The 14,123-nt window shown below is 45.3% G+C and overlaps 1 protein-coding gene across 16 annotated transcripts in view; it reads left to right on the forward strand.

Annotated features, from left to right (window-relative positions):
- HHAT (hedgehog acyltransferase) overlaps positions 1-14,123 on the forward strand; it is a 319,323-nt gene that overhangs the window by 171,845 nt on the left and 133,355 nt on the right. For all 16 annotated transcript variants that reach the window (XM_053208994.1, XM_053208987.1, XM_053208995.1 and 13 more), the window contains one exon: positions 3,675-3,710. In XM_053208994.1, coding sequence (XP_053064969.1) covers positions 3,675-3,710 — 36 coding nt within the window. The remainder of the gene's footprint in view (positions 1-3,674; positions 3,711-14,123) is intronic.

The raw sequence follows: 14,123 nt of genomic DNA on the forward strand, positions 1-14,123 counted from the left end.
GTGGTACATTTTATGTTGCCAATCCCCATTGACCTTCTTCATTCCATTTGTTTCCAAGTGACTATCAGCTCCTCCCAAGCCTGCCTATCACAGGATGCTTAAAGACACCCACTTGTCCCAGCCCCAAATTCCATCCGTGACCAGCCACACATGCACAAGAAGAAATGTTCTGAAACACCACGTGTCACAATCACTGACTTCTGTACATTTAGGCCCTAGATTTTAGAGGATACCGTGGTGGCAGGTGAAGCTGGGCATGCACCAGTGTGTGCTGGCACTTCTTAGTGAGATGCCAGTCAGGGCCAGGGCAGGCAGGATAGGATGATGCCTTCCCTGCCTGGTGGCAAGACCCCGCTCCCCTGCACTCCCTGCCGGCTCTCACATCCAACTTCAAGGCTCCCTATGAGGCCTCCATAGAAAAATTGGTCTTCCTGCTCCCTTGCCTGTTTCCTGAGTTCTATCCCTGTCCCTCAGCTCTCCAGCTGTACTACCCTCTACCCTACTGTTCAGGCCCTCCCTGTGCCCTGGATCACCTCACCTGTCTTTCTGGGCTGCATAATGAGATCTGTTATGTCCTTTCGATGTGGCTTCCTTCTCCTACTGTTGGGCTTCCATTAAAACAACTCTTTCTCTTTCTGTCTCTCTCTCTCTTCTTTTTTATTTTTTTAATATGAAATTTATTGTCAAATTGGTTTCCATACAACACCCACTGCTCATCCCAACAGGTACCCTCCTCAATGCCCATCACCCACTTTCCCCTCCCTCCCACCCCCCATCAACCCTCAGTTTATTCTCAGTTTTTAAGAGTCTTTCATGGTTTGCCTCCTTCCCTCTCTGTAACTTTTTTTTTTTCTTCCTTCCCCTCCCCTATGGTCTTCTGTTAAGTTTCTCAGGATCCACATAATAGTGAAAATATATGGTATCTTTCTCTGTATGACTTATTTCACTTAGCATAACACTGTTCAGTTCCATCCACGTTGCTACAGAGGGCCATATTTCATTCTTTCTCATTGCCAAGTAGTATTCCATTGTATATATAAACCACAACTTCTCTTAAAAATTGGAGGGAAGGAGATTACTATTTATTGAGTACTCACAGTATACCAAGCACTGTGCTAAGCACTGTATTTTTGCTTATCACCTAATTCTCATAACCCTCCATGAATAAGGGCTATCCATTTTCCCACAGAGAAGCTGCAGCCTAGAGAAGGTATATAACTTCCCAGAACCTGACTTGATTCTAAGACTCAGGGAGATAGATGGCACTTGTAGGGCAGCTGTGCCCAGGGAGGCAGGAGGTGGGCTTGCCTGGGGCCGGGCAACCATGGTGGGAAAACCAGAAATCAGAGGAGGTGGAAAGGGACCGGTTCTTAGAATGAAGAATTTCAATTATTAATAATGAGAGGCAGTGAGAGCCTATGCTTTTAGTGGGAAGAGTAAGCAATTCATGGCTTTTAGGGCCCAGTTTGACTCCCAGATTTGTCCTCTACTAGCTGTGAACTCTGCAGGTTATTTAGCCTCTCTGCTTTAGTTCCCTGCACTGATGAATGGAGATGCCAATCCCTGGCCTCACCGGCAATGGCTTGTGTATGTGGGCACCATACAGTAGTTGCCACCTTCTAAATACTTCATAGTCATTTCTGTGAATATTATTAGGTGGTTCATTACTCCCTCAGAATCTTCCTTCACCTACCTCACCACCATATTGTGGTCCTTTCTGATCCCCTCTGTCTATTTGATGCTATGATTCCTGCAACAGAGTCTGATGCTTTATGTAGCTGATGTAATTGAAAGGGCTGAATAGGTTTTGGATGAGTGAAGGAAGCTGAGATCTTTGTTCTAATCTATACAAACTTGTATCTCCCACGTTGCAGATCCTGGAGATCTTAAAATTGCTATCTGTCATATGAATATTTACTTATGTGGCCGAGGAACATGGCCTTGGTTTGGGTTGAGAGGAGGGATCATTTCAGTTTTGTTTTTTTTTTTTAATTTGCATTAAATATGATTGTAGGCAGAACTTAGCATCTCAGGTCAGTGTAATATCAACTGAAGCAAATCAGCTAATCCTGCAGGGACATCTCCCTTTAGAGCTCTTTTCAGAAGACTTATGTATCTTCCTTGAATCGTGTAATGACTTCAGGTAAGTGATCCAGTGAACTTTGTTGCTCTCTTCTATCCTACTCTGTCCATTGACCTGTAAACAGATGCTTCAGTACACAAAGGAAGCTTGCCATTTAAAGGTACCCAAAGGCATCCTACTTTAATGTCAGTAAGCATCCGCTAGAGTCAGGTGAGGTGAGGTTCCAGGCATGCTGGAATGTTCCAGAAACGGGGCAGGGGTGGAGTTGGAACCTAGGGACAGTCAGGGCCTGGGCAGTCAGACCCCACTCTAGGGGGGATTTCTGTTTCTCTTGCTCATTGTCTGTAGGGACAGAAGTAACTCAGGCTTTACTCCGGCAGGCTTTACTCCGCTAACCTGGGAGGCCAGTCTGTTGGGTGGGACACAGTGACCACCTTCTAGGTGTTAGGAGTAGTGGTTATGTGTGGTGGACAGCAGCATCACGGTTCCGGTCACCGAGCCTTTTTACTCACAACCAGACCCAAAGGTGAGAGAAGGATACTGGTTAAGTGGTTAGAGGTGTAGGGAGAACAAATGTGGTAGAGAAACCAAGGCAGTGCCATTCATATGGACTCAGCCCATTTGGGGGTGTCAGGGGAAGTTGTATGTGAAAGGGTCCACCACTGCCCAGGACTTACTGGTGGGAGGTGCCTGGTGAGAGGCCCAGGCACAAGGGCAGGCTCACCAGCAAGTGCATGGAGCTGCTCTTCTCTCTTCCCTCCCAGGGCAGACCCAGCTATGGACAGGGCTCCTCTTTGGTAAAAAGCTCCAGGGACAGGGGCACCTTGGTGGCTCCATCCATTAAGCATCCGACTTTGGCTCAGGTCGTGACCTCGCAAGTTGTGAATTCGATCCCCGTGTTGGGTTCTGTGCTGACAGCTCAGAGCCTGGAGCCTGCTTAGGATTCTGGGTATCCCTCTCTGCCTCTCCCCTGCTCACACTCCATCTCTCTCTGTCTCTCAAAAATAAACACACATCAAAAAATTAAAAAAACAAAAAATGCTCTGGGGACTGCGGCTGGGAGGAGCATGGAAGGACAGGGTTGACGCTTCCCCACCCCCTGTTCTTACCTTTGGCCCCAATGGTTTTGTACTTGTAAAACATAATTTCATTTATTTTTGAGCAAGTAAACATCTAAGACAACTAGTGTGATAAAAGGACTCACCTACTGGCAAAGTGACAAAATCTACCCTGTGGCTTTTTTTTTTCTAGAGAAAAAGCGTAGACTTGCTGAGACACTTTTGCTATCATAGAGCAGTGGTTCTGCATCAGAATTGCCTGGAGGGCTTGTCAAATCTAATTGCTGAGCCCCATCCCCAGAGTGTCTGAATCAGTATGCCTGAGGTAGGGCCTGAGAATTCGCATGTCCAGCAAGTTCCCAGGTAATGCTGCTGTAATGGCCCCACTCCAAGGGCTATACTTTGAGAACCACTGTTACAGAGTGATTGATTTATTCAGCGTGCTCTGAATGCAATTTACATGTTTTTGGTCAAGTCTGCTGTTGCTGCGCATTTCTTTTACTGATATACTTGTCTGTGTCTTCTTTGAACAGGTATTTTGACGTTGGACTGCATGATTTCTTAATCAGGTAAGCCCATCATTTTAATTCTAGATATCATTGCATAGCATGTCTATTATGGAAGACTGAGATGAAAATACAATCCTTTTTAAATATCTTGTTAAATAATGGCAATTGTATACTTGTCAAAAAAAAAAAAAACCCACACACTGCTAACATTACGGTGTTTTGGGCCTCCAAGAATTGCACGCAAAATTATCCTTTTTTTAAACAGTCAGAGGAACTTCTGTGTAAAGCGGTTTATAGCTAAAGTGGTAGTTTCCCAAAAGCATGGGCAAACTTGTTCCAAGTGCTGGGCTGCTGGGAAGACAAATAGAGAAATGAAGAGAGTCAGCTTGCCTTCATACCTTAAACAACCCACTTCACCAATTTTCCCTCCATTGAATTTAAGCTTTTAAAGTTGAATCTACTGGTTGTTTTATAGTCATGCAGATACAACCTCGTTCATAATTGGAAGAGATTACAGATGGCAGTTTATATCCTAAGTTTATTGGTGATTTTTACCAGAGTGGCTTATGGGGCATATTAATTCCAAATAGCTATTAAATCAAACAGAGGTTAAATGGAAATATACCAGAATATTAACAGGGCTGGTAAAAATTTGCATATTTTTCTGCTGTCAACTTTGCTGTATTTTCTAGATTTTTTGTATTGGGCATGTATTATTCTAATAACGGTGAAAAATGGTCATAAAAAACGCTTGTCAGAAAGGCACGTGAGAAGCAATAATGGTTTCCGAAGGACTGTAAGCTAGTGATTACAAGGGAACTAGAAATTATGTAGAGTGATTTGCTTTCTGAAAATAGGAGACTGTAAATGCTAATTCTAAGAGTCTGCTAATACACAGTTATAAATCCCATGTGATTTTCTGGGTAGGTGTTACAGTGGTTCAGCTCGCCACCATGCAGGGCTGTCTTTGTGTGGGTAAGATGCTGTCTGAAGGGAAACGTGCATCATTGGCATCGCCTTTATCCTAAACCCACAACATTTCCTTCGTGCTGCATCACATACAGTGGTGTTCCAAGAAAGGCCACCCACACCTCGTCATTTCTCCAGGGCCTCATCCAAAGGTGTGCATTGAAATCTTTTTGGCCCACCCTAGGCCCAAGGAATATAGATTTCCCTAGCATTCTCCAGGATATCACACATAGATGGTAGTGTGTTAACTACTACCCTTGATGCATTAAAGGGTAAATGCATTACAGCAGGAGGGATGAAAGACCAGAGTTCACCGAAAAGGCAGGCATGAGGATTCCATGTGTACGCTGATAAAAGCAGTCTGGGTACACTTCCAGGAGTGGTTTGGATTTTTGAGTTAGTGTCTTTGGTACTTTGTCCTGCTACCATGCCACTGTTCACCTGATCCTTGTGGCGGATGCAAGTTTGTACTTTATTTTCTCTACTAATTTTCTTGAGGGCAGGGAACGTGTCTTAGTCGCCTTTCTGTGATTAGATTGTAGAGTCAACCTTCAACAAACATTTGTGCTTCGAGTGAATGAACAAAATGAGGCAGAAAGGACAAGGAGGGCAAGGATTAAGAAGAAACTGTTCAGCCACTTATTCAACAAAGAATTATTAATCCTGTCATGGGCCACTTACTTGGATATGTCTGGGAATACCACTATGAGAAAAACAGGCATTTGATTTAAAGCTTTCCCTGAGCTTATCACTTGCCAGGCTTATGGGGCCTTGAGGTGGGGGGAGGGGTGGTCTGCCTCTGGGACCCCTCCTGCCTTTCCTTCTTCTGGGACCCAACCGCATTTCCTATGTTGGGTGGGGAGGAAGGTAAGGGGGAAGTTCAGTGTTTCTAATGTAACTGGTGCTGGGATCCCTTTGTCCTGGCGGTTGGCCCTTTTGGGTGGTACTGGTGAGATGCTCTAACTAGTCACCTTAGTGTTCTGTGAACCAAGCAGAAGTAGGGGGTAAGGCTTCTTTCTGCCCTGACATCTCTCTGCAGTTGTCCTTTCCTTTGCTCTGGTAAGGGCAGAGCAAATCAACATGTTTGTTGTGTATCCACTTGGGGAATGAGGGGGTCAGTCTCCCCTTCTTGCAGGAGTGCCCAGTCTCTGATGAAGTCTCCTCATTCCACCCCCTTCCCCCATGACCATGATACACTCTGCACCAAGCCAAGAATTTGAAGACTCTGAGTTCCTTCCTTTATGCTCCTCCCAGTTTGGGAGCTGGAGGGTAGAGATGTTGGGGGGAGGTAGTTGCTGGGAGCCTCCAGTTCTCCATCTCTTAGGAATCCCAGGATGGGGTGGAGGTATCACCCCTTTATTTGTAGCTCCCTTTAGAAATGCATCCTTTCTGCTCCTGGCTTGGGAGGTTAAGACTGAAGGGGACTGAGCACTGTTTCTCATGGGCGCCTTAGTGAGAACTATTTCACTGGCATGATGGCCTTGAAGTCGGGTTGAAGCGGGTTGGGGCACTGTGTGAGGGGCGGGTGATGGAGTGGCAGCAGCAACTGTCTCAAGGAGTTAAGCAGTGGGGGTGCCTGGGTGGCTCGGTCATTTGAGCATCTCACTCGACTTCTGCTTGGGTCATGATCCCAGGATCATGGGATCCAGCCCCCATGTTGGGCTCTGTGCTGAGTGTGGAGTCTGTTTGAGATTCTGTCTCTCTCCCCCTCTCTCTTTTCCTCTCTCCCCCTCTCAGTCTCCCTCTGCCCCTCCCCTGCTCACGCTCCCTCTGTGTGTGTGTGTGTGTGTGTGTGTGTGTGTGTGTGTGTGTCTCAAAAGAAAAAAAAAGAAGGCGTTAAGCTGTGAAGGAGAAGGAAGAAAGGCCAGGCAGCTGGTGGAGAGGGTGGTTTGAGTGGAGATTTTTTTCTTTTTAATTGGAGGGGCTCTTGTATTTAGTCACCAGAAGGTGTTAAGTGTCCTTTAGACTTAGAGAAAGTGGTTTCAGTTGGGTGGAGAGAAGCAGCGAGTGATTGCCCTGGGAGCTGGGAAGCAAAGGCAGGGAGTGGTGTCTTTGCGGCCCACAGAGCAATGGCATTTTCCTGTTACTCAGTCACTGCAGAGAACTGTAGGGTTGGAAGAGTGAGGCAGTGCTGCTTGAATCCTTCTCACCCTGTATTGGCTAAGAGAAGAAAATATATTCCCTTTGTAAAAGAGGAGGTGTTGGAGAAATTGGCATCGATTTTTTTCTTAATTAACTACATTTATTGGCTACAACAAGCTCTTAACATGTACTCTGGGTCATCGGGCTGTATTGAACACTTTGTGTTTGCCATAAGAGAAACTGCAGCCTCCCTGAAATTAATCAGCTGCATCTTTTATGTTGATGGAAGCAATGTCGACTTCTCTGGAATGACATAAATTTCCACAAAGCCAGGAGCCCTCTCTGTAATCCCAGCCCAGGCAACTGCAAGGAGGGGCATGCTTCCCTTTAAGCTGTTGGGGTATTTCACTGAGCTGTGGGGCAGGAAGGAGCTGTCACGTTTAATGAAATGTGAGCATTTTTGGTATTGGTGTTTTATGACGACTGTGGGAAAATCGAGTGACCTCAGTCCTTCCAAATCTCACAGAAATCAAAGGAAAGACTTTCAGGAAACAGTAATCACAACTCACTTAAGAATAGCCCCAGAAGAAGGCTCTTGGTTGGGATTCTTAATGTAACTCTACAAAAGAAAAAGGAAAAAAAAAAAAAGCCCAATCTGGGAAGAGAGATTATGGAAGAAAATAGCTCTGTTTCATTTTAAAGACCAGGGTAGCGTGTTTAAGTTTAGCTTAGTTTAGTTTTGGCAAGAAAGTAAAAATGATGTTGGGTTGGATTCTTGCTGACTGAGGCATTTTTCTCTCTTTTTTTAAGTTTATTGATTTGAGAGAGAGGTGGGAGTTGTGAGCAGGGGAGGGCAGAGAGTGGGGGGGGGGGAGGGGAGAGGGAGAATCCTAAGCAGACTCCACATTAGCACAGAGCTCCATGCCTGGCTCAGGCTCCATCTCAGGAAACGTGAGATCACCACCTGAGCCCAAATCAAGAGTCAGACACTTAACTGACTGAGCCACCCAGGCGTCCCCAGGCATTTTTCCATTTTACCCAGAGTTGTAGGCAGCTGCACCCTTCTTACAAACGCACGCCGTAACTGCTTTGTACCTGCCCTCCTGCCCTTCTCTGAGTTCCTCACATTAGGGAATAGTTTTAAGTGATACAGGATGCCATCCTGACTTTTAAAAGAAGACCTGAAGCCATCCATCTTCTGTGATGTCTGAAAGATTAAATTTGTCTGTCTTCCTTTTACAATTTTTGCATTGCCATTATTCTTATACATTTAAAAATTAGAAAAAATACTACCTGTACTTTCATCTTCTTTTCTATATTATTTATACTCAGCTATATAATTCATTTCAAATAAGAATTTTTTTTTGTAAATAGCAAAATAAGTTTTCTTTACCACTATTTTCCATTTTTATTCTAAAGATCATGTGTGAGTACATCAGAGTCGCTACTTTTGTCCTAAGGATAGTGCCTTGATGTCCTGTCAGGACTAGCAGAAACGCAGTGTGGGCTCCTGCCACTGATACTTCTTCGGCAAATAGAAAACGTCACTGAGCCTCTGGTGTGGCCCTAAAGCTATTTGAGATCTCCAGAGTAGAAGAGAAATTCCTTTCTGCGAGTAAACAGATTCTGCTTTTAGAATGGTGTTCAATATAGTGTAGATTTAATCCTACAGAGATGCTAATGTTTGTATGAAACAGTGTATGCCCCTGTGAAGCGTTTTGCTCTGGTGAGAGAGAAGGTAGAATGGGAGAACTGTTCACTTCTTGTGGTGCCTTTTGTTCCTCTGGAGGGGGATCCTGAGATTCCAGCACAGCCTGGAGTCTTTGAATTGCCAGAGGGCAGCGAATTGCAGTAATGTGTGAATAAATGGCTCACTGAATTCTGAAAGGCACAAAGCCGCTTTTGGCTTTCCCTGGGTGACACCCTATACCCGACCCATTCATAAAACTAGCTCTAGCACAGAATAGAAGGGTTGTTTGGGCTAAAAAATGTTGGTGTTTTGAGCTTCATGAATCACAGGGCAGTTTTTTAACCTCCTTTATTTTGAGCACCACAAAGTCTACCACCACATTTGCTGTAGTTAATTGTAGCATTCATGGTGTTGACAAAGAAGTCTGCTCACCATCATTTGAAATATGTCTTGGATTCTGTGATGTGTGAAATGTTCAAAAGAGTCTGCCTTTAAGAAGGCAAGCAGTCAAATGAAGGATTAATTTGGGCTAAAGACCCCTCCCGAGAAGAAGGAAGAGAGCTGGGGATAAGCCTCCCTCTTTCCTTAGGATAGTTGATCCCCGTTTAGGCTCTAAGCTGCTCTGGAAACAGAGGTTAAGGAGAGGAAGGTAGGCATTTGGCCCTGGAAGTAAGAACCAGATGGTAATAGGAAGATAATTAGCATCTGTATTCAGTCTAGGAGTTTAGAAACACTAAAATGCATATGTGAAACATCTAAAGATATATATATATATGTGTGTGTGTGTGTGTGTGTGTGTATATACACACACACATATGTATGTGTGTATATATATACACACACACATATGTATATGTGTATACATATATGTGTATTTATGTGTATATATACACACACACACACAAGATGCGTATATATGCATATATATACAGGCGTTTTGTCTTTGAGTTATTGTATGTGTGTGTAGATATTTTTGTACATAAATATAAAAGAAAGATAAAACTGTTATGTATATATTCTAAACACACACATAAGATAATTCAGAGGCAAAATACCTGATTTGTTACATAGGATTTTAGATGTTTTTAAATTAATTTTTTTATTTTTTAGGGGTGCCTGGGTGGCTCAGTCAGTTAAGCCGCTGACTCTTGGTTTGGGCTCAAGTCATGATCTCGTGGTTCATGGGTTTGAGCCCCATATTGGGCTCCACAGCTGGCAGCATGGAGCCTGCTTTGGATTCTCTCCCTCCCTCTCTGCCCCTCCCCGACTCATGCTTTCTCTCTCTCTCTCTCTCTCTCAAAATAAATAAACTTAAAAAAAATTATTTTTTATTTTATGTATTTTTATTTTTTTAATTTTTTTTAACCTTTATTTATTTTTTTGAGACCGAGAGAGACAGAGCATGAACAGGGGAGGGTCAGAGAGAGAGGGAGACACAGAATCTGAAATGGGCTCCAGGCTCCGAGCTGTCGGCACAGAGCCCGACGCGGGGCTTGAACTCACAGACTGTGAGATCGTGACCTGAGCCGAAGTCAGACACTCAACCGACTGAGCCACCCAGGCACCCCAATTTTTATTTTTTTGAAAGAGAGAGGGAGAGAGAGTGTGTGCAGAGGGGCAAAGGAAGTGAGAGAGAATCTTAAGCACGCTCCATGCTCCATGCAGATCCTGGTGCTGGGCTTGATCACACGTCCCTGGGATCATGACGTGAGCCAAAATCGAGAATTGATCTGACTGAGCCACCCAGGTGCCCCTAGGATTTTGGAATTTTAATTTTATAAATATAACGTGGAAGTCAACTTTCGTTTGTCCAAGGAAATAAATTTTAATAGTGGCATGAAAAGCAAATGTGCTGATTAAGAGCTGCTCCCACCTGAGGTGAGCCTAAACTCTGCATCTTTGCAGTCCTAATTAGGCCCTGCTGATTTTCTCTTTGTGGCAACTGGAAGGGAGAAGTGGCACCTGGGGGAGCCACCAAGTGTCTTTTGTCCCTGCCTGCTGCAAGCTCATCTTCTCTGAAGCGACCGCAGTAGCACAGCATTCTTTTTAAACCTTTCTTTCATTCCACTTGTGGTTTATGAAAACCAGCAGCTAATGATCTGTGTGGTGTTCCGGTAACAAAGTGTTTTAAATAAAAAGTGAAGAAAGCCAGAGTCCAAAGCAGGCCCGACAGAGGCAGTTAATGAAAATGCAGGCAGGGTGCTGAAGAGAAGCTATCCTGCTTCCATGGGGCTTCCCCCCCCCCCCCCCCGCCCCTTTACCAGGCTGTCCCCACCCCCTTCCACGAGACTTTCCCCTCTTCCATGGCGCTGCCCTGCTTCCGCCATCGTTCCTTTGCTCAGTTTCCCAATCCTGTTGAGTCTGTCTCCTTCACATCTCCCCCCTCACCCTTTCCTTCCTGTTTCTGGAGAAAGGATACGCACTTTTGTCTGAAACTCAGCCTTCTTACCTCCTACAGGTGTGGTGAGGTGGGATAATACATGCTAATCACTTGGCTCTGTGCCTGGAAACACTGAGGACTCAGTAAGGGCCAGTTCTGTCCTTCTCCTCCCACCCCCTTACCTCTGGAATCAGAGTAGCAGGTTTGAGTTCTGGCCTTTCTCCTTCCACCAGTGTGACTTTAGGTAGCTCATTAACCCTTTCTGAGCCACTGGTTGCTCTTCTGTAAATTGCCTACTTACCTGATGCTGTCACTCCCTTCTCAGAACCAGTCGGTACTTCTCTTCCCTTCAGTCAAAATCAGACTATACCCTCATGTCCTGGGCCACCACAGTTGGTCTTCAGGCCGCCTTTCCACCTCATCTCACCATTATTTCCCTTTGCGCAGTGGCCAGATGGAACCAAATGCGGCTTTCTGTCCCTCCCAAATTTCCTGGCTTCTTTCCTTTGCTCATGTGTTTCCTATGCCTGATTCGCCCATCCCTCCTCCACATCCAAATCCTGCCCCATCTCAAGTCCATCTCAGTGCTGCCTCCTCCAAGCAGCCTTTCTCTTTCTCCCTTGATAGCACTACCTCCCAAGCTTCCAAGACCATGGGATTCTGCCAGAATATTTTAGATGGGGCAAGGTGGCAGGAATCAGTATCATTACCACTCGCTCCAGGTGACCCGTATGCTCAGGGAAGTTTGGAGCCTATAGCTTGTGCATCTCAAACATTCCTCCTCAACAGTGAGCTTTTTGAGAGCAGGGTCTGGTTCGTGAATACATTTCCAATAATACCCCATAAATGTCTAATGTACAGAGGGCCCTTTGAGAGGTCCAAACTTCTTGTTGTGAAATCAGTAAGTCCCGGAGAATGTAATGCATAGTGTGGTGATTACAGCCGATAATACTGAATTGCAAATCTGGAAGTTGCTAAGAAAGTAGATCTTAAAAGTTCTCATTACACACACAAATTCGTACCCACACGAGATGATGGTTGTTAACTAGACTTACCCTGGTGATCACTTTGCAACATACACATATGGGGCCTTTTATGCTGTGTACCTGAAATTTAATAGGATGTTTGTTAAAAGATACACTGAGGCGTGTATAAAGTTTGAAGAGTTTATTTGAGCAAAAAGGAACCAAAACAGGGCAGTAAGCAATCTAGCCAGAGAGAAAGGAGCCCTGAGGAGCTGTATATAATGAAAGACTTGCATAGCCAGGAGAGAGTGGGAACAAAGCAAAAACTAGGCGAAAAACTGGATTGGTTTTTGCAGTGTTACTTTGCTTACTTTGCTAAAGGGAATGACTGCGGTCTGTGGGTCACATTACCTAACCTGTGCTGATGTAGTGATTCCTGATTGACTGATTTAAGATTCCATTTCTGGGAGAGTGGAAACTGCAGTTAAGTCTCCGTTTGATTAAGTCTCGATGTGGGGCTTAGCATTAGCAACTCCGTTTTGGGTCTGTTGTCTTGTTTTTAACATGTTATATGTCAATTATATCTCATTTTTTAAAAATGTAATGCTTTTTCCATTAAAACAAAAAGGAAAGCAACAGATTAAGTTCATTTCCTTCATGACAGAGCTGAAACCCAGTGTTCCCAGTCTGAGTAACCCAAGGACACAGAGTGTAGGGTAGGGGGGCTGCCTGAGCGTCTGGTACCATTAATTTTTTTTTTTTAATGTTTGAATGAATAAACTTTAACTCTTAAAAATGTAATGGACTTATTGGTAACCATCTCCTTATCTTTTCACATAATCCATTTCTGTAACCAGTAAGTGGTCTTAGTAGTCTTCCAGGAGCTGGGGGAAAGGCAGTGATAGGTGGACCATGTCCTGCCATCAGTTGGCTTGCATTGCAGTGGGTGGAGACAGAATACACAAGCAAACAAGTCAGTGGGCACAGTGACTCCCATGAGGCGATGGGAGGGCACAGGCTGAGAGCCATTTGTGACCGCACGGGAAAGATAGGGAAGGCTTCTCTGAGGCACCTGGGGACACTGAGCAGAGATGTGAGTGAGGAGGAGGAGGGAGCCAGAGCAGGGTCTGGGCTAGGCTGTTCCAGGCAGGGAGCAGGGCAGGCGCCGAGGCCCTGAGATGAAGAGGAGGCCTGTGAGGAATAGAAAGGAAGGTAGCTGTGGGGCTTGCGGGGTCGTGGAGCAAGGAATCCACAGAAGTCTGGAGGCAGAGGCCACTGCCAGACTGTGGAGAGGATTGGGTTCCCTTTTAAAGCCCACTGGAAGGTTGTAAGTAGGGGAATAACATGATTTGATTTATATTTTTCAAAACTCACTGTGATAGGCTGAGCTGGCAAGTTAGTGAAATTGGGATTCTTAAACCTCAGCCATTGCCATGCTGCTCCACCCCAAGCTGGAGCTCGGTGACCCAGGCCTGTCCTTGCTCCCCAGGGAAGGTTCTCTGACAACCAGCTGCTGTGAGAGCTGCTCTGCTGAGGAACAATAGCCCCAAACTACCCTTCTATTTCCCTCTGCTTATGTTTGCTTGGTATATTGTAAAAGGTATGGTTGTGCACATGGGCATTAACTTGGAGGCAATGAAACCATGGTGGAACGTGGCAGTAGGCCCTCTCTAGAAGCATGGGCAGCTGGAGAGAGTGGGGTTGGCTCCAGGAGGTTCGCTCAGAATGGAGGTTTGCAGCCTTCCCCTGGTGAGAAGTAACCATCTTGTCTTGGGAGCTCCCTACAAGCCCAGCCTCTCGCTCTTCCCTGGAACTTTATCAGCAGGGTCTCCGAAGGCCCGTTCTCAGCCCTCAGCGCTCCTCTCCCAGTGCCTCTCTTCTTGGATGTCAGCCACTGTTAGGACAGGAGGCCTCCTACATCCACAAAGCTGGCTACCCCCTGGGGCTGCCTGGAGCAGAGTCCCATCTGGTTTGCTCCTGAAAGGCCTCACATAAGGCATTGGTGTTTTCTCCCCTTTCTTGTCAAAAACCACGCCCCCCCCCCCCCCCCCCCCCCCCCGGCTTCACCCATCACGGTCACAGTCCAAGAGAGCTTTTCTTATTTATTCTCCAGACTGAAACACTTGGAGTGGCTTGTGGTCCTTTCCTTTCTTTGTAGAATCTGGGGGTTGGAATGGCCTTGATGATTATGCTCCACATTACAGTAATTTTCAGCTCTTAGAAGATTTCTCAGATCTACTTTGCTTCTGTCTTACTGCCACCACTTTTGAGGAAGAAGTTTTTAGAATTCTTCATCTTCACGGCTGTGCTATATTAGGTTTGTTAATTAGAAAACCCAGATTAAAAAAAAGAAAACTAAAAGAAACCCTTCATGTTCTTGAGAGTTG

This window comes from Acinonyx jubatus, chromosome E4 (assembly GCF_027475565.1).
Source record: "Acinonyx jubatus isolate Ajub_Pintada_27869175 chromosome E4, VMU_Ajub_asm_v1.0, whole genome shotgun sequence".
In the NCBI taxonomy this organism is placed as follows: Eukaryota; Metazoa; Chordata; class Mammalia; order Carnivora; family Felidae; genus Acinonyx; species Acinonyx jubatus.